This window comes from Papio anubis, chromosome 16 (assembly GCF_008728515.1).
Source record: "Papio anubis isolate 15944 chromosome 16, Panubis1.0, whole genome shotgun sequence".
NCBI lineage: Eukaryota > Metazoa > Chordata > Mammalia > Primates > Cercopithecidae > Papio > Papio anubis.
The window spans coordinates 60,537,518-60,557,496 of NC_044991.1; the positions used below are offsets into that span (position 1 = coordinate 60,537,518).

At 45.7% G+C, this 19,979-nt stretch overlaps 1 protein-coding gene across 2 annotated transcripts in view; it reads left to right on the forward strand.

The window, feature by feature from the left end:
* Nucleotides 1–207: 207 nt before the first annotated feature.
* The window catches only part of CBFA2T2 (CBFA2/RUNX1 partner transcriptional co-repressor 2), a 164,703-nt gene continuing 144,931 nt past the window's right edge, over nt 208–19,979 (forward strand). For both annotated transcript variants that reach the window (XM_003904844.5, XM_009216317.3), the window contains exon 1: nt 208–425. In XM_003904844.5, coding sequence (XP_003904893.2) covers nt 392–425 — 34 coding nt within the window. In that variant the 5' untranslated portion in view covers nt 208–391. The remainder of the gene's footprint in view (nt 426–19,979) is intronic.

The window sequence follows — 19,979 nt, forward strand, 5'->3', positions numbered from 1 at the left end:
GCGCGTGACGCCGAGGGGGCAGGTCTGAGAAGCAGGCTGCGTCGGGATTCGGCGGTCGGTTCCCGCGGAAGGGGCGGGTCAGGTTAGGGGGCGGGGCTTAATGGGAGCTGGTCTTAGGGCCGGGCTTCCGCGTGCGTTGGCCTGGCGGCGAGAGCGCGCGGCGGGGGCGTGCCCGGCGGGCGGGGCGGGGCCAGTCGGGGGCGGGGCGGCGCGCGGCCTAACGGCGGCGGCGGCGGCGACAGCAGCGGTGGTAGTGTCTGGTTAGCTCGGCGGCTGCAGATCTCGCGGCGACGCCTGCGAGGGACCCCGGCCGCGGGTCGAGGCGGGCGGTGCCTGCGAGGGACCCGTGTCGCAGGTCGAGGCGGGCGGCGCGCGGTGGCGGCACTCGGCGATGGTAGGCGTCCCTGGAGCGGCCGCCTTCCAGCGTAAGTGGGGCGTGAATGCGGGCGGCCGAGGGGGGCGTGTGAGGGCCTGCGGCTCCAGAAGCGCGGTGATTCCGAGTGCCTCGGGCGCGAGGCCGGGAGTGGAAACTGAGGCCTGAAGTGGGGCGGCGGATCCAAGGTCATGCAGCGGGGCGGGCCTTCCCGGGCTCCTGAGGCCACCCCGTCGCTTCCTGCGCCGCCCGAAGAGCTCGGGGTTCACGGTGTGAGGGAAACTGGGGCCCTCGGCCTCGGAGCCTAGGCCGGGCCGGCGTCCATGGGACTTGCCTGCAGACCAGAATCATTTTGTTCTCCCGGCGCTGGGGCCGCGAAGTCCGGCTCTTGAGGGAAATACTACACCCGCCCGATGTTGAGGGTTGGAGTAGAAGAGAATGGCCCCTCAGAGGGCCTGTTTGAGCGCAGGCTCAGGGGTTGGCTGCCTGGGTTTACATCCAGGCTTCCCCATTTACAGGTAGTGACCTTGGCTCTCTCTCCCGGTGCCTCAGTTCCCCCATCTGCAAAATGGGAGTGTGGAGCGGGTTCCCTCCCTCCCCCAGGGTTCTTGGGTTTCGTGAGGCCAGTAAAACGCTTGACACCGACCCTGGCGCACGCACAATTGTGAAAACTGTCATTATTGTAATCATCTTTTATTAATCTGATCCAGTGTGCACCGCACTCGGAGAAGTCCGAAATTAGGCTCCAGCCGTGTATTTAAGATTTCATTTTGTTGTCTGTTAGTCCTGTTCCATGATCTAATTGTTATTCTTACTTCCATTTAGCCATTCCAGCATTTATTTAGTGTTCCTCGATGTGTGAGATCCTTGGGGGAAAGGTGGCTTCTCTGAATAAGAACAATAAAATTTTAATTGTTTGTCATTACTGTAATTATAATAGCCAACATTTTTTTGAGCACCATTTTGCATTCTATTCACTTAATATTTATTAAATCATCTATTATAGTAAGTTTAAAAATACCATTCCAGGCCCTGGGAATACAACAATAAACAAGATAGACTGAACTGGGGTTTTGAGTTTAGTTAGGAGAGGGGAGAGACATAGTAAATGAGGAAACAGATAAACATATTTTGCATGTTTTTTTATTGTTTAATCTTGGTGACATCCTAAGTAAGACATTATTTGAGGATGCCCATTTTGCAGAGGATGAAACTGAGTAACAGAAGGTACTCTGAGTACTAGTCTCAGAGCTGATGTCCTTAAACACGTGAAAGGGAGGCTTTAAGCCTTTTTTTTTTTGCATCCATTAAATGTTGGATTGAAGATAGAAAAAGTAGATACACCCAGCTTACAGTTACTGCTTTTGATGGTTTGATCCATTCCTCATGAAATTTCCAACTAAAGAGGCAGATAGTGATTAGACTTCTAGGCCTGCAAAGGTGCAGTGTCTCTGTAAAATGAAAGGACTTTTTTTTTTTTTTTTGAGACGGAATCTTGCTCTATCGCCCAGACTGGAGTGCAGGGACGTGATCTCGGCTCACTGCAACCTCTGCCTCCTGGGTTCAAGCTATTCTTCTGTCTCAGCCTCCCAAGTAGCTGGGACTACAGGCGTGAGCCACCACATGTTTTATAACATACAAAAATAGACATTTTACAGAAGGATGAGCTAAACTAAATGAAAGTTGCAGTTCCAATATTGTCTTTCCACACCCAGTGGTGAAATTTAACAATACCTCTTGGGGTGGAGATCATTGATCTTGTAGTAGTACCTTCTCAATCCATTAGGTTTATTGCTCTGATGAAAATCTAGCTTATTTGGTAGAAGTGAAATGTAATGGCTGGGCACGGTGACTCACGCCTGTAATCCCAGCATTTGGAAGGCTGAGGTGGGCAGATTGTCTGAGGTTAGGAGTTTGAGACCAGCCTGGCCAACATGGTGAAACCCCATCTCTACTACAAATACAAAAAGAAGCTGGCTGTGGTGGCAGGGGCCTGTAGTACCAGCTACTCAGGAAGCTGAGGCAGGAGAATAGCTTGAAGCCAGGAGGCAGAGGTGGCCGTGAGCTGAGATCCCACCATTGCACTCCAGCCTGGGCAACAAGAGCAAAACTCCATTTCAAAAACAAAAAACAAAAGGCCGGGCGCGGTGGCTCAAGCCTGTAATCCCAGCACTTTGGGAGGCCGAGACTGGCGGATCACGAGGTCAGGAGTTCAAGACCAGGCTGGCCAACATTGTGAAACCCCATCTCTACTAGAAATACAAAAAAATTAGCCAGGCGTGGTGGCGTGTTCTTGTAGTCCCAGCTACTTGGGAGGCTGAGGCAGGAGAATTGCTTGAAAGAAACTGCGGAGGTTGCAGTGCACCAAGATCACGCCACTGCACTCCAGCCTGGGTAACGCAGCAAGACTCTGTCTCAAAAAAAATAAAATAAAATGTAATGGTTAAAATTGAAATTCTAAACTTTTTTTTTTTTTTTTTTTTTTTTTTTTGAGACGGAGTCTCGCTGTGTCTCCCAGGCTGGAGTGCAGTGGCGTGATCTCCTCACTGCAAGCTCCGCCTCCCGGGTTCATGCCATTCTCCCGCCTCAGCCTCCCAAGTAGCTGAGACTACAGGCGCCCGCCACCACGCCCGGCTAGTTTTTTGTATTTTTAGTAGAGACGGGGTTTCACCATGTTAGCCAGGATAGTCTCGATCTCCTGACCTCGTGATCCACCCGCCTCGGCCTCCCAAAGTGCTGGGATTACAGGCTTGAGCCACCGCGCCCGGCGAAATTCTAAACTTTTGAAATTTAATTCTAGAGTTGTGTTGAGGTTAAAATCCTGGGGACCAATCCTAACAAGTTTTGAGACTTTAGGCTCATTACTTAACCTTCTTGTGCACGTCATTTTCCTCATCTGAAAAACGGAGATAAAATTTCTACCCCATTTGCAGGTTTATTATGATGCTTAATATATGTTAATATATGTAAATTACTTAAAACTGTGCTTGACACATTCTGTTCTGGTGGTTGTTAGTGGCTGAGGGTATACCATCTGACTTAAGGTCTCAGTCTAGGAGGGCCCTGCACAAGTCAACAGGTAATGATAAAATGCTTTAAGTGCTTTAAGCATAAGGCCTTTGCGAAGGCAGAGGAGGCATAACTAATTGTTCCTTGAGAGTCCAGGTAAGGTCCAGCTTCGGGGGTGACATTTGAACCAAGCTTTAAAGGAGAAGGGAGGCTTTTCCCAGGAGGAGGAAGGGTGAACTCTACTGGCTGAAGGTAGTTGAGGGCTTGTTGAGTAGTTCATCAGATCTGGACCTACAGGGAACCTGATTGAAACTTGTATACCTTGTTAATAGTGAATTCTGGCTGGAGTTGTTCCTGACAGGGGCCAGATGGCAAAGAAGCCTGTTCCAGAACTTTTCACAGTACCACAGGCCTTTCCTTCTCTCTGTGGCATGTACCTCATTCTGCCTTCTTAGTTATCTAAGAATATAAGCTTCTGAAATATAAACTCCTTGAGTGTTATGACAATGTTTGCATTTTTGTAATTTTATTTTGCCTAGCAAGGTAAGTGGGAAGTTCATTAGTGTTGAGAAAGGTGTATTGGACCTTCAAGAAAGTCTAAACAGTTACAGTTACAAGTGGAATGGTAAATGACCATATTTACTAGTGAAAAACTCAGTTACAAATGTTTTGTAGTAGATAGGACCTGTGCATGACTATACAAAAGGGGTGAGAATGATTGTGTTGAGTATCCCTTTCCTTATCTGGCACTTATCCATTAGGATTACAGAAGAGATCGGAAAGTGCACCAGAAAGACTTGTACATTTCGTTTGCTCTTCTAGGTCTACTTTACATCCTTTCTCACCCTATCCTGTGCCCTGGGAAGCTGACTTACCTACATGGACTACATCAATGAGCTTCCTTCCCCTTTGAGGTTATGACATTTATTTTCCTGTCCCGGTCTTGTGGGTGTTGCCCTTAGCTGACTCTGTCCCTAGATTGAAGGTCACTACTCCTCTAAATGTGGTCCTCTCGGCTGGGTGCGGTGGCTCATGCCTGTAATCCCAGCACTTTGGGAGGCCAAGTTGGGCAGATCACCTGAGGTCGGTAGTTTAAGACCAGCCTGACCAAAATGGAGAAACCACGTCTCTACTAAAAATACAAAATTAGCTGGGCATGGTGGCGCATGCCTGTAGTCCCAGCTACTCAGGAGGCTGAGGCAGGAGAATTGCTTGAACCTGGGAGGCGGAGGTTACGGTGAGCAGATTTTGCGCCATTGCACTCCAGCCTGGGTGACAAAAGCGAAACCCTGTCTCCAAAAAAAAAAAAAGAATGTGGTCCTCTCTATGTGACACTGTCCATGTAGGTTTGGAAAGTTTTTGTTCCCTTTGTTCGTTGGGCCTAGAGATCTAGAGATGCTCTCATTAGTCCCAGGGTATTACAGCTATCCCTTGTGATTATCTTGTACCCTGCTCACATATTTTTCTAGTTCCATTATTAAACCCTCCTTGAATTAACCTTACTGGAGTATGCCATGTTTCCTGCTGGGACCATGACTGTGTTTGAAGCGTGTATGTATGTGTGTATGTTTGTGTGTGTGTGTATATATATATATATATTTTTTTTTGGAGACAGGGTTTCACTCTTGTTGCTAGGCTGGAGTGCAGTGGTGTGATCTGGGCTCACTACAAACTCTGCCTCACAGGTTCAATCGATTCTCCTGCCTTAGCCTCCTGAGTAGCTGGGACTACAGGCGTATGCCACCATGCCCAGCTAATTTTTGTATTTTTAGTAGACATGGGGTTTCACCATGTTGGCCAGGCTGGTCTCGATCACTTGACCTCGTGATCTGTCCACCTTGGCCTCCCAAAGTGCTGGGATTACAGGCGTGAACTACCACACCCAGCTTATTTTTATTTTTTTATAGAGACAGGATCTTGCTGTATTTCCCATGCTGGTCTCTAATTACTGGGTTCCAACGATTCTTCTGCCTTGGCCTTCCAAAATGCTGGGATTGCAGACGTGAGCCATTGAGTCCAGTCCTTTTTTGACTTTTGAGTAAGTTTATCCTAGTTTGGAACCAGTTAGTTTTCTTTTTATCTTATTGTAGTTTTAAAATTTTTGTTTATATATTAATTTTGAGACCAGGTTATGAGACCCACTTTTGCATTTTTGGTAGAGGCAGGGTTTCTTCATGTTGCCCAGGCTGGTCTAGAACTCCTGGGCTCAAGTGATCCACGTGCCTCGGCCTCCCAGCATGCTGGGATTATAGGCATGAGCCACCGCGCCTGGCCTAGTTAACTTTCTTTTTTTTTTTTTTTTGAGATGGAGTTTCCCTTTTGTTTCCCAGGCTGGAGCGCAGTGGCGCAATCTCGGCTCACTGCAACCGCCGCCTCCCAGGTTCTAGCGATTCTCCTGCCTCAGCTTCCCAAGTCTCTGGGTTTACAGGTGTGTGCCACCACGCCTGGCTAATTTTTGAAGTGTTTTTTTTTTTTTTTTTTGGAGACGGAGTTTCGCTTTGTCGCCCAAGCTGGAGTGCAGTGGCGTGATCTAGGCTCACTGCAAGCTCCGCTTCCTGGGTTCATGCCATTCTCCTGCCTCAGCCTCTTCCAAGTAGCTGGGACTACAGGCACCCGCCATCACGCCCAGCTAATTTTTTGTATTTTTAGTAGAGACAGGGTTTCACTGTGGTCTCGGTCTCCTGACCTCGTGATCTGCCTGCCTCAGCCTCCCAAAGTGCTAGGATTACAAGTGTGAGCCACTGCGCCCGGCCTAATTTTTGTATTTTTAGTGGAGATGGGATTTCACCGTGTTGGCCAGTCTGGTCTCGAACCCCTGACCTCAGGTGATCCACCTTCCTCGGCCTCCCAAAGTGCTGGGAGTACAGGCGTGAGCCACCGCGCCCACCCCGGCCTAGTTTTCTTATATACAGATTCAGACAGCAGAGAGGTCGGCAGTGATGGTGGTGCCACTCAGCTGTAGTCCCAGTTACTCAGAAGGCTGAGGTGGGAGGATCACTCGAGCCCAAGTAGTGGAAGCTGCAGTGATAGTGCCACTGCACTCCAGCCTGGGTGACAGTGAGAGACCCTGTCTCAAAATAATAAAAAATAATGATGACCAGGCGCAGTGGCTCACACCTGTAACCCCAGCACTTTGGGAGGCTAAGGCGGGTGGATCACCTCAGGTCAGGAGTTCGAGGCCAGCCTGGCCAACATGGCAAAACCTCGTCTCTTCTTTTTTTTTTTTTTTTTTTGAGACGGAGTCTCGCTCTGTCGCCCAGGCTGGAGTGCAGTGGCCGGATCTCAGCTCACTGCAAGCTCTGCCTCCCGGGTTCACGCCATTCTCCGGCCTCAGCCTCCCGAGTAGCTGGGACTACAGGCGCCCGCCACCTCGCCCGGCTAGTTTTTTGTATTTCTTAATAGAGACGGGGTTTCACCGTGTTAGCCAGGATGGTCTCGATCTCCTGACCTCGTGATCCGCCCGTCTCGGCCTCCCAAAGTGCTGGGATTACAGGCTTGAGCCACCGCGCCCGGCCTCGTCTCTTCTAAAAATACAAAAATTAGTCAGGTGTGGTGGCGGGTGCCTGTCATCCCAGCTACTCAGGAGGCTGAGGCAGGAGAATCGCTTAAACCCAGGGGGCGGAAAGTTACAGTGAGCTGAGATCACGCCACTTCATTCCAGCCTGGGCAAAAGAGTGAAATTCCGTCTAAAAAGAAAAAAAAAATAATAAGCAGATAAGCAGAGAGATTGACTTTAAGCTTGTTCTCAAGTGTTAAATGTTGTATAGGTTATGTGAGTCTAGACTTTTAGGCAGGAAGAATGGTTTAAATGATAGTGCTTAATGAATGAGTACAGCACTGAGATCAAGGTGAGTTAATTCACTAAGTTCACACCTCTTCCAGGGTAATGAAAATAGGAGGAAGAGGTGGGGAAGTAAGGTTTCTCACCTGCCAGTTTTGTTCTCATTCCTTAGTTTTAGAGTATTGTTTTGAATCTCATAGAAAGTGACCATTCTTTTGTAAAGATTTACTTCAAATTCCTGAAAGCTTGGAGGCTAATGAGGAAGAATCACCCTAGTTACTGTTTACGCTTTGGTAAGATTACCAAGGAAGGGATCTCATAATGCTGTACTAATAGTTTACATGTGTGACATGAACTAGTGTTTGTACATGTGACAGACCCTGTTTCTGGATTTTATTAAGGCTGGTTAAGTAGCTTTTTGCTTCTGTCTCTGGTTTCTGTCTCTGGCCCCTTGAGGGCCTTGAGGCTATCTGAAATTTTAGAGGCTGGGGTACCATAACTTGAACTTTTGAAATGAGTCAATAAGCAGATATGTCAGCTGAGTATGACTTTAAGTATAGTTGAATTCTTTTTTTTTTTTTTTTTTTTGAGGCGGAGTCTCGCTCTGTGGCCCAGGCTGGAGTGCAGTGGCGCGATCTCGGCTCACTGCAAGCTCCGCCTCCCGGGTTTACGCCATTCTCCTGCCTCAGCCTCCCGAGTAGCTGGGACTACAGGCGCCGCCACCACGCCCGGCTAATTTTTTGTATTTTTAGTAGAGACGGGGTTTCACTGTGTTAGCCAGGATGGTCTCGATCTCCTGACCTCGTGATCCGCCCGTCTCGGCCTCCCAAAGTGCTGGGATTACAGGCTTGAGCCACCACGCCCGGCCGTTGAATTCTTTTAGGAAAAAGTCTTAGCTAGATTTTCTGCTGGGCATTTTTTATGTATATCAATCATCTCATTTAATTATAGATCAAACTTAGAAGAGAGTATCTCTGTTTTACTGATAAATCCTGGGCGACAGAGCGAGACTCCATCTCAGAAAAAAAATAAAAATGAAAAAGAAATAAGAGAGAATTTAATTGTCCAAGATCACACAGTTAATAAGTAGTAGATTCACCCTAACTAGTTTAATCTTGGTGTCAAGTTCATTCATTATACATTGAGTGTCCAAAAACCCTTTTTTTTTTTTTTTTTTTGAGACAGTCTCTGTTTCCCAGGCTGAGTACAGTGGTGTGATCTCTGCTCACTGAAACCTCCACCTCCCGGGTTCAAGCAGTTCTCTGCCTCAGCCTCTCGAGCAACTGGGACTACAGGCGCCCGCCACCATGCCTGGCTAATTTTTGCATTTTTAGTAAAGATGGGGTTTCACCATCTTGGCCAGGCTGGTCTTGAACTCCTGACCTTGTGATCTACCTGCCTCTGCCTCCCAAAGTGCTGGGATTACAGGCGTGAGCCACCACACCCAGTTAAAAACCCACTTTTTTTAAAACCCTCTATCGCATGGCTTCTTTTTGCTAGACTAGGGGTTTTTAGACATGTGTTCTAGAGGAGCCCAGAGCTTCCTGAAGATAATTGATTTCCCATAATCTTTCTTCAACTTTATTTCGTTAACAACTCTTATTTTAAAAAAGTCCAGGTTGGGTGCGATGGCTCACGTCTGTAATTCAAGCACTTTGGGAGGCTGAGGATGGCGGATCAGCTGAGGTCGGGAGCTCGAGACCAGCCTGACCAACATGGAGAAACCCTGTCTCTAATAAAAATACAAAATTCTGGACGGGCGCGGTGGCTCAAGCCTGTAATCCCAGCACTTTGGGAGGCCGAGACGGGCGGATCACGAGCTCAGGAGATCGAGACCATCCTGGCTAACACGGAGAAACCCCGTCTCTACTAAAAAATACAAAAAACTAGCCGGGCGAGGTGGCGGGCGCCTGTAGTCCCAGCTCCTCGGGAGGCTGAGGCAGGAGAATGGTGTAAACCCGGGAGGCGGAGCTTGCAGTGAGCTGAGATCCGGCCACTGCACTCCAGTCCGGCACTCCAGCCCGGGCGACAGAGCGAGACTCCGTCTCAAAAAAAAAATAAATAAATAAAAAATAAAAATAAAAATACAAAATTAGCCAGCCATGGTGGCGCATGCGTGTAATCCCAGCTGCTTGGGAGGCTGAGGTGGGAGAATCACTTGAACCTGGGAGGCAGAGGTTATAGTGAGCCAAGATTGTGCCACTACACTCCAGCCTGGGCGACAGAGTAAGACTCTGTCTCAAAGAAAGTCCAAATAAGTGGGATATGATTTAAAGACAGCTATACGAGACCTTGTTCAGGGGTATCCTAAGTTGGCCTTAGAGATGAATTTAAAAAGGCAACAGAAACTCTCAGCAGTCTTTAACAATTCATCCCATATGTTTCCTGATCTTAGCAGTGAAGCAGATGATGGCAGTGAACATCAAAAGCCCAAGAAATGTCCATGCTAATTTTGCATGGCTCGATGAGGAGCTGTCAAATATGGATCATCAAATATAGTATAGACTATGCAATGAAGCTTTACTTTGCAATGTGGCTCTTTAAGGTTTGATTTTACCCTCCTATTTTGTGTTGTAATTAAATGCAGAAATCGAAATACAAATTCAGAACAACCCAGAGCTTGGTTTCCTCCTGTCTGAATTTATAGCTTTGGAGTTGGCTAGACCTTTCAATCAAATTAGCTGATGGTGACAAATATGTAATCTGACCTCTGTAGCAGCTCCAGTGAAATGTTAATATCAGGCATAGCACAGCTCCCTTGATACACTACTTTGACCTTTTCCTCTCTTACAAATGTTTCCCTTATTTCTTTGTTAATTTAGCCATCTCCATGCAGAGGTCATGCCTGCTTTTAATTTTTCAAAGCCACATGAGAACAGACTTTTAAACAACACAGATTTATTCATTTTGGCTTTATATCCCTAGAGCTAAACTGTCTTTATGTCTGGGACTAAAGGTAGAAGTAGCTGAGATGAGGGAAATTCAGAATGGTGAGGGAAAAGTACCGGGAGAGGTGATGGTTTTAGCTCTTGCATTCCCCAGCCAATTGCTTAAATTAAGCTCCCCATTAATTTTCCCTTGTTAAGTTGGTCTGGCTAAGTAATTGAAGCTATATTCTTAGCCCTTCTTTTTTTTTTTTTTTTTTTGAGACAGAGTCTCACTCTGTCACCAGGCTGGAGTGCAGTGGTGTGATCTCGGCTCACTACAACCTCCGCCTCCCTGGTTTAAGTGATTCTCCTCCTGCAGCCTCCTCAGTACCTGGGATTACAGACATGTGCCACCACACTCAGCTAATTTTTGTATTTTTAGTAGAGACGGGTTTCACTATGTTGGCCAGGATGGTCTTGATTTCCTGACCTTGTGATGTGCCTGCCTCAGCTTCCCAAAGTGTTTGAATTACAGGCGTGAGCCACTGCGGCCGGCCAGCCCTTAAATATATGACATCTATAAATATAATACTACAAGGTGCTTTAGAAAAACAAACATATTCAAGGATCCTCCTGCCTCAGCCTCCCAAGTAGATGGGACCAGAGGTACGTGCCACCATGCTCTACTAAACATAAAGTTTTTTTTGTTTGTTTGTTTGGTTTTTGTTTTTGTTTTTGTTTTGATACGAAGTCTCGCTCTGTCACCCAGGCTGTAGTGCAGTGGCACTATCTCGGCTCACTGCAACCTCCACCTCCCAGATTAAAGTGATTCTCCTGCCTCAGCCTCCCAAGTAGCTGGGACTACAGGCGCGCGCTACCGCGCCCGGCTAATTTTTTGTATTTTTAGTAAAGATGGGGTTTCACCATGTTAGCCAGGACGGTCTCGATCTCCTGACCTTGTGATCTGCCCGCCTCAGCCTCCCAAAGTGCTGGGATTATAGGTGTGAGCCACCGCGCCCGGCCTGTTTGGTTTTTTTTTTTGAGACGGAGTTTCACTCTGTCTCCCAGGCTGGAGTGCAGTGGCACAATCGCAGTTCACTGCAACCTCTGCCTCTCAGGTTCAAGCGATTCTATTGCTGCAGCCTCCCTAGTAGCTCGGATTACAGGCATGTACCACCACACCCGGCTAATTTTTAGTATTTTTAGTAGAGATAGGGTTTCACCATGTTGGCCAGGCTAGTCTGGAACTCCTGACCTCAGGTGATTTGCCTGCGTCAGCCTCACAAAGTGCTGGGATTACAGGCATGAGCCACTGTGCCTGACCTAATTATAAAATTTTATTTAATTTTTTATTTTGTAGAGATGGGTCTCACTTTGTTACCCAGGCTGATCTCAAACTCCTGGGCTCAAGTTATTCTCCCACCTCAAGCTCCAAAAGTACTGGGATCACAGGCGGGAGCCACCTTATGGGGCAGTAGCTGGGATTATAGACACATGTCAGCTAATTTTTGTTGTTGTTTCTATCAATCCTTCCTTACTTATTAGTTAATATTCTTCTGCAGAACATTTTCTTATCTTTATATATATTAATATGGATTTATGGATTCTTATTTTAATAATCTGTTACTGTCATTATTTGTTGTGTTCACGTTGTTCAGATTTGGCCAGTGAGATCCCCTTCAAGCTGGCTTTTGTGTCGTTTTGACACGTTTCCACATTTTTTAACTGCTTTTTTTGACACACAAAAAAGGTGTTGTAGGCTTAGCCTCTGCTCTTCTTACCCTCTTCGTGGAATCGGCCATTTCTCCAAACTGTTTCTCTCCTAATTCCTTTCAGTGGAGAAAATTATTTAGAAATCAAAATTTAGGTGCTGTGTGTGCTCATTGCTATTGGAGTATTGTTTTTTAGAACCTCTTAATGGACAGAGCTAGGAAATACATACACGTACATATACACACATATCAAAATATATATATCTAAATTTCTTTCTTTTTTTTTTTTTTTTTTTGAGACGGAGTCTCGCTCTGTCACCCAGGCTGGAGTGCAGTGGCTTGATCTCGGCTCACTGCAACATCCACCTCCTGGGTTTAAGCGATTCTCCTGCCTCAGCCTCCCGAATAGCTGGGACTTGAGGCGCCCGCCACCACGTCTGGCTAATTTTTGTGTTTTTAGTAGAGACGGAGTTTAGCCATATAGGCCAGGCTGGTCTTGAACTCCTGACCTCGTGATCCGCCTTCCTCGGCCTCCCAAAGTGCTGGGATTACAGACGTGAGCCACCTCATCTGGCCATTTTGTATGTATTTTTAGGAAAAAATTTATTGTATAAAACTAGATACAGTGAAAAATATTCATTTTGTATGATTTATTTATTTATCTCTTTTTCTTGATGCTTCTGTCTTGGCAGAGTCTTACAATAACTTGAAATTCTTTTTAAATTTTTTGTTTGTGACAGGGTCTTACTATGTTGCCCAGGCTGGCCTCGAACTCCTGGCCCAAGCGAACCTCCTGCCTCGATCTTGCAAAGTACTGGGATTCAGGCATATGCCACTGTGAGTGGCTGAGTGTAATTTATATACAATCAAATTTACTTTTTTTTTTTTTTTTTGTCACTGGGTAGAGAAAAAAACTTGCTCTTTCTCAGGGCATAGTTCTATTAGTTTTATATTATTAGTATGCAGTTGTGATCATCAATCAATCCAGAGAGAGATAATGTTCATTCTTTCCATAAGTTTTCTCACACCTCTTCTTACCTAGTCCTTGGAAGCTACTAGTTTATACTGGATTTTGTCACTCATAGTTTTTTGGGGGTTTTTGTTTGCTTGTTTCTCTACTTTTTCTTTTCTGTAATGTCATATACATAGAATCATACAGTATGTAACCTTTGTGTCTGATGTGTTTCACTTACCATAATGCTTTTGAGATTCATCCACATTGTGTCATGTATCTGTAGTTTATTCCTTTTTATTGCTGAGTCACATTATGTTATGGACATTTGAATTTTTTCCCATTTTGATGATTATGAATAAAGCTTTAAATATTCATACACAGTTCTGCATGTGGACATATGTTTTTATCTCTCTTAGATAAATACCTAGGCATGGGATTGCTGGGTTCTATGGTAATTTCATATTTAACTTTTTTTTTTTTTTTAAGATGGAGTCTTGCTCTGTCACTTAGGCTGGAATGCAGTGGCATGGCTCACGGCAACCTCTGCCTCCTGAGCAAATTCTCCTGCCTCAGCCTACTGAGTAGCTGGGATTACAGGTGTGCACCACCACCTGTGGCTAATTTTTGTATTTTTAGTAGAGATGGGGTTTCACCATATTGGTCAGACTGGTCTCGAACTCCTGACCTCAGGTGATCCACCCACCTTGGCCTCCAAAAGTGCTGGGATTAACGGTGTGAGCCACCACGCCTGACCTATACTTAACTTTTTTTTTTTTTGAGACGGAGTCTCGCTCTGTCGCCCAGGCTGGAGTGCAGTGGCGCGATCTCGGCTCACTGCAAGCTCCGCCTCCCGGGTTCACGCCATTCTCCTGCCTCAGCCTCCTGAGTAGCTGGGACTACAGGCGCCCGCTACCGCGCCCGGCTAATTTTTTGTATTTTTAGTAGAGACGGGGTTTCACTGTGGTCTCGATCTCCTGACCTTGTGATCCGCCCGCCTCGGCCTCCCAAAGTGCTGGGATTACAGGCGTGAGCCACCGCGCCCGGCTATACTTAACTTTTTTAGAAACTGCCAAAGTGTTTTCCAAAATGGCTATACCGTATCATTTTGCATTTCCACCAGTAATGTATGACAGTTTCACTTTCTTGTTGGTTATTTTTGTTTTGTTTCAGAATTAACTATTAAGGAAGCACTGTATCTGGGCGAAATCAATTTTGGTCATCTCATTTCTGCAATGAAAGGAATACTCTCTGTTACTTGCTTTAGAAGAATGTAGGGTCCCTTGCTATTTATACTCTGTTGGGATTAGTGCAGTTCTTATTTACACATCATTTGCAGAAATAATAGTAACTACCGTTTGTGTATCAGAACAATTTTCACGTATCTAATTTTTTTTTTTTTTTTTTGAGACGGAGTCTTGCTCAGTCGCCCAGGCTAGAGTGCGGTGGCGCCATCTCGGCTCACTGCAAGCTCCGCCTCCTGGGTTCACGCCATTCTTCTGCCTCAGCCTCCCGAGTAGCTGGGACTACAGGCTCCTGCCACTATGCCTGGCTAATTTTTTTGTATTTTTAGTAGAGACGGGGTTTCACCATGTTAGCCAGAATGGTCTCGATCTCCTGACCTCGTGATCCGCCCGTCTCGGCCTCCCAAAGTGCTGGGATTACAGGCGGAAGCCACCGCGCCCGGCCCACATATCTAATTTTTATAGCAATTAATTAAGGTATCTAGTAGTGTCTTCATCCTCTTAACTTGTATAAGGAGATTGGTTCCAGTAATCAGGTGATTTACTCTCTGTCACACGGCTAGAATGTGAGAGTATGACTTTTTGGATTTGGAGCTGTGAGGGGACATTCTGTCTCTTTTAAGTAGAGGTGTAATAGAGGAAGATATGGGTGTCATTCTAATCGTTTCTTTTATATCCAATTCATAAGCAGTGCAGTCTTGAACAATTCATATTTGGATTTTGAGTTAATTTCATCTTTTGTGAAATGGGATAGCCATCCCTCACCTGTGTACTTGAAAAGGTGAGAATCAGTTGAGGGACTGTTAAAGGATGTTTTGAACACTGTATGTTACCTCATAAATAATTTTATAGTACTCTCCATTTGTAGTGGTTTCCATAGTTGTTTATGGGAACAAGTTTGCAGAAAAAAAAAGGTTGAATAGAAATAGAAGGGGTTGGCCAGGCACCGTGGCTCACGCCTGTAATCCCAGCACTTTGGGAGGCCGAAGTGGGCAAATCACCTGAGGTCAGGAGTTCGAGACTAGCCTCAACATGGAGAAACCCTGTCTCTACTAAAAATAGTCTCTACTAGCCAGGCGTGGTGGTGCATGCCTGTAATCCCAGCTACTCGGGAGACTGAGGCAGGAGAAATTGCTTGAACCTGGGAGATGGAGGTTGGGGTGAGCCAAGATTGTGCCATTGCACTCTAGTCTGGGCAACAAGAGCGAAACTCTGTCTCAAAAAAAAAAAAAAAGAAAGAAAGAAATGGAAGAGGTCGGGTGTGGTGCCTTAGGTTTGTAATCCCAACACTTCGGGAGGCTGAGGCGCATGGATCACTTGAGATCAGGAGTTCAAGACCAGCCTGGCCAGCATGGGGAAACCCCGTCTCTACTATAACTATGAAAATTAGCCAGACTGGCCGGGCGCAGTGGCTCACGCCTGTAATCCCAGCACTTTGGGAGGCCGAGGCCGGCGGATCACGAGGTCAGGAGATTGAGACCATTATGGCTAAAATGGTGAAATCCCGTCTCTACTAAAACTACAAAAAATTAGCTGGGCATGGTGGCAGGTGCCTGTAGTCCCAGCTACTCGGGAGGCTGAGGCAGGAGAATGGTGTGAACCCGGGAGGCGGAGCTTGCAGTGAGCTGAGATGCGCCACTGCACTCCAGCCTGGGTGACAGAGTGAGACTCCGTCTCAAAAAAAGAAAAAAAAAAAAAAAAGAAAATTAGCCAGACTGGTTGCGTATGCCTGTAATCCTAGCTACTAGGGAGGCTAAGGCAGGAAAATTGCTTGAACCCAGAAGGTGGAGGTTGTGGTGAGCTGAAATTGCATCACTGCGCTCCAACCTAGGGGACAAAGTGAGACTGTCTCAAAAAAAAAAAAGGAAAGAAAGAAATAGAAGGGGCTGTGGTGGCTCAAGCCTATAATCCCAGCATTTGTAGAGGCCAAGGTGGGAAAATTGCTTGAGTCCAGGAGATTGAGACCATGCTGGGCCAACACAGACCCTGTCTCTACAAGATAATAATAATAGTAATAATAATATAAATTAATACAAAAAAGAAGAGAAACAATTTAATACAAGAGCTGAATAGCAAAATGGCCAGTGCTACTGCAGTACACACAGAGACACAGGACCCCTCTTTTCTCTTTTCTTTTCTTTTTTTTTTTTTTTTTTGAGACAGTCTCATTGTCGCCCAGACTGGAGTGCAATGGCGTGATCTCGGCTCACTGCATCCTCTACCTCCCAGGTTCAAGTGATTCTCCTACCTCAGCCTCCCACATAGCTGGGATTACAGATGCATGCCACCATGCCCAGCTAATTTTTGTATTTTTTAGTTGAGACTGGGTTTCACCATGTTGGCCAGGCTGGTCTCGAACTCCTGACCTCAGGTGATCCACCTCGGCCTTCCAAAGTGCAGGGATTACAGGCGTGAGCCACTGCACCTGGCCAGGGCCCCTCTTTTTTCATATTTACTTTGTTTTATGTGAGTGATACATGAACACATTGAAAAAAATTAATGCAGATAAAATAAAAATCCCCTTCCTATGCTAAGAGAAACCATTCATTAACAACTGTGTTGTGGAGCTATTAGATGCAGGGATTGCACTAAGTGCCATAGGCCTGCCAAGGTAGGTAAGATTCAGTCCCTGTCCTCAATGATTTTCCAGTTTTCCTTCTGTGCCCTAACAGCTTGTTGATAGCTCTCGTAATAAACTTTTAAACAGATGTTTTAAGTTTAGATAGTGATTAACCATCTTTTCCTCTTGTAGTTGATGCCATTGAGTGAGAGTTCTGTTGGGAAATAGTGAAACAAGGATTCTGATTCAATCAATGGAGGCAGGGAATTTCTGAGGAAGGAGATGGGATGCCATCCATGCCTCAGAGCCACTGAGCACTTAGCTGCAGCTGTGGACAGCAATGCTTGGCTGGCTGTGAGTTTTCTGTAGGTCTCTAAATAGTTCATGCTAATTTTGTGGATGTTGGACTCTGAGGAATGATGTGGTCGATGGGGAGAATGTCCATAAAAACTGTTAACTAGTAAGTAGCCATTTGGAGTACTAAAATCAATTTCTGATTATGTGAATGTCCCTTTTTTGTGGATTATTTTAGCCTACTTGCCAGTTGAGTTTCTTGGTGTTATACCCTGTTAGTTAAATTCAATATTTCATTTATTTAAGGGCCTGATATTTGTATTCTATTAGAAGGACAAACAGCTGATTATACTAGAAGGTGGGCTGTAATGAATTCTCATTATGGTGACTAAAATTTATTGATTTTCTTTTTTTTTTTTTTTTTTTTTTTTTGAGACGGAGTCTTCTGCCGCCTTCAGGCTGTAGTGTGCAGTGGTCGGATCTCAGCTCACTGTGCCCTCACCCGGTTCACGCATTCTCCTGCCTCTGCCTCCCAGTAGCTGGGACTATGGCCACCTCGGCCCACCTCAGCCTGGCTATTTCTGTATTTTTTGCAGAGACGGGTTTCTCACCGCGGTCGGGCCAGGATGGTCTCATCTCCTGATTCCTGCGTGATCCGCCTGGCCTCTGCCCCAAAGTGCTGGGATTACAGGCTTGAGCCACCGTGCCCGGCAAATTTATTGATTTTCTAGGATATTCTTGATTTCAAATATTTACTTTGACAAACATTTATTGAATTCCTTGTATCAGATCCTTAAAATGGGGGACATAAAGAGAGTTCTAATGTCCTGGAGGACTATGTAGTCCAGTAAGGGAGATAGATTGATAGCTTCAGTACCAAATGCTAAGCAGTGTTAATGGCAAGTAACATCCCACCAAGGATGGGCATCTGACCTATGTGTAAGTATGCATGTGTGGCTATGTTTCAAAAAAGGCTTCTTAGAGAAAAAGATATCTGTTTTTCCTAACAACTTAAATAAATAATTTTTGGACTGGCTGTATATTTACCTAATTTAACATTTGAAATGAACAAATAATATTTATTGAAGTTTCTCTCACCTCTGCGCCAGCCAGTCTTTTCCCCTTCCTGGAAGCAACTACCATTACCATTTTTTTCTGGACCCTTTCGATACATTCCTGTAGGCCATATAATGTCAGTACATAAAGAACTTCCTCAGTTTGCATTGTATTTCATTGTATGAATGCACCATATTTTTCCCCCTATTGCTGATGGACATTTACCTTTCAATCCTTTGCTATTGCAAACAATGCTGCATAACCTTGTAGAAATTGTCTTTTCATAGATCTGTGGAATAAATTCCTAGAAGTAGAATTGCTATGGTTAAGGGGTTTGCATATTTGTGTAATTTTGGTAGATGTTGCCAGAATACCCTCTGGAGAGGTATATCAGCTTTTGTACTCCTATCAGCAAAGTGTGACCCAAGTGAAGAATGGGTAGGAGATGGGTGAAGTTGAGGTTGGGCCAGGTTTATGAGTATGAGGGGGACTAAAAGTAGTTATGTATTATTGAAGTGTGAAGTGCTGGGTAAAGAGTAGCAGGAGATGAGAGTAGGAAGGAGACAGGGGCCAGGTCCCTTTGCCTTTGTGTTGTTTTTGTTTGTTTGATAGCCTCTCACACTGTCGCCCAGGCTGGAGTGGCGCAATCTCAGCCCACTGCAACCTCCGCCTCCTGGGTTCAAGCAATTCTCCTGCGTCAGCCTCCCGAGTACAGGCATGCGCCACCACACCTGGCTAATTTTTGTGTTTTTGGTAGAGATGGAATTTCACCATGTTGCTCAGGCTGGTGTCGAACTCCTGGGCTCAAGCGATCCACCCACTGTGGCCTCCCAAAGTGCTGGGACTACAGACGTGAGCCACTGCGCCCTGCCCGCCTTTGTTTTTATACTTGGATTTTTTTTTTTTTTTTTTTTTTAGCTTTTAAGTTGAGGGCTACATGTGCAGATTTGTTACATAGGTAAACTTGTGTCATGGGGGTTTGTTGTACAGATTATTTCCTCACCCAGGTATTAGCCTAGTTCCTGTTAGTTATTTTTCCTGATCCTCTCCCTCCTCCCACCCTCCACCTTCCCATAGGCTCCACTCTGGTGTGTTTTGTTCCCCTCTTATATGTCTATGTGTTCTCATCATTTAGCTCCTACTTGTAAGTGAAAACATGCAGTACTTGCTTTTCTTTTCCCATGTTAGTTTGCTGAGGATAATGGCCTCCAGCTCCATCCATGTCCCTGCTGCAAAGGACGTGATCTTATTCTTTTTTATGGCTGCATTTATAAGACAAGAGGGGTTTATTTAAACTTCTGCTATCAGAAGTAGGAAATTGGGATCCTATTAGGGCTTAATTGGTTTGACTTCAGCTTTTTAGCTTGGAGGCTGCTGAAGAGTTAATTTATTGTATGAGAGTTTGGCCGTATGTGGAGCACAAACTTACTTTTTTAAAAAATTAATTAATTAATTTATTTATTTTGAGATGGAGTCTCACTCTGTCGCCCAGGCTGGAGTGCAGTGGCACGATCTCGGCTCAGTGTAAGCTCTGCCTCCCGGGTTCACGCCATTCTCCTGCCTCAGCCTCCTGAGTAGCTGGGACTACAGGCGCCCACCGCCATGCTTGGCTAATTTTTTGTATTTTTAGTAGAGATGGCGTTTCACCATGTTAGCCAGGATGGTCTCGATCTCCTGACCTCGTGATCCACCCACCTCGGCCTCCCAAAGTGCTGGGATTACAGGTGTGAGCCACTGTGCCCGGCCAAACTTACTTGTTTTAAAGAAAGGATCTCTTTGTACATTTATTCATTTGCCAGATCAGTCATTTACGTGTGAAGCCTCTTCACAGTTATAGTTAAATATTAGAATGTGCCAGACTTGGCTGGGTGCGGTGGCTCACACCTGTAATCCCAGGATTTTGGGAGGCTGAGGTGGGCAGATCACCTGATGTCAGGAGTTCGAGACCAGCCTGGCCAACATGGTGAAATCCCTTATTTACTAAAATTACAAAAATTAGCTGGGCGTGGTGGTGTGCACCTGTAGTCCTAGCTTCTTGGGAGGCTGAGGTAGGAGAATCACTTGAACTCTGGAGGTGGAAGTTGCAGTGAGTCATGATTGCACCACTGCACTCCAGCCTAGGCGACAGAAT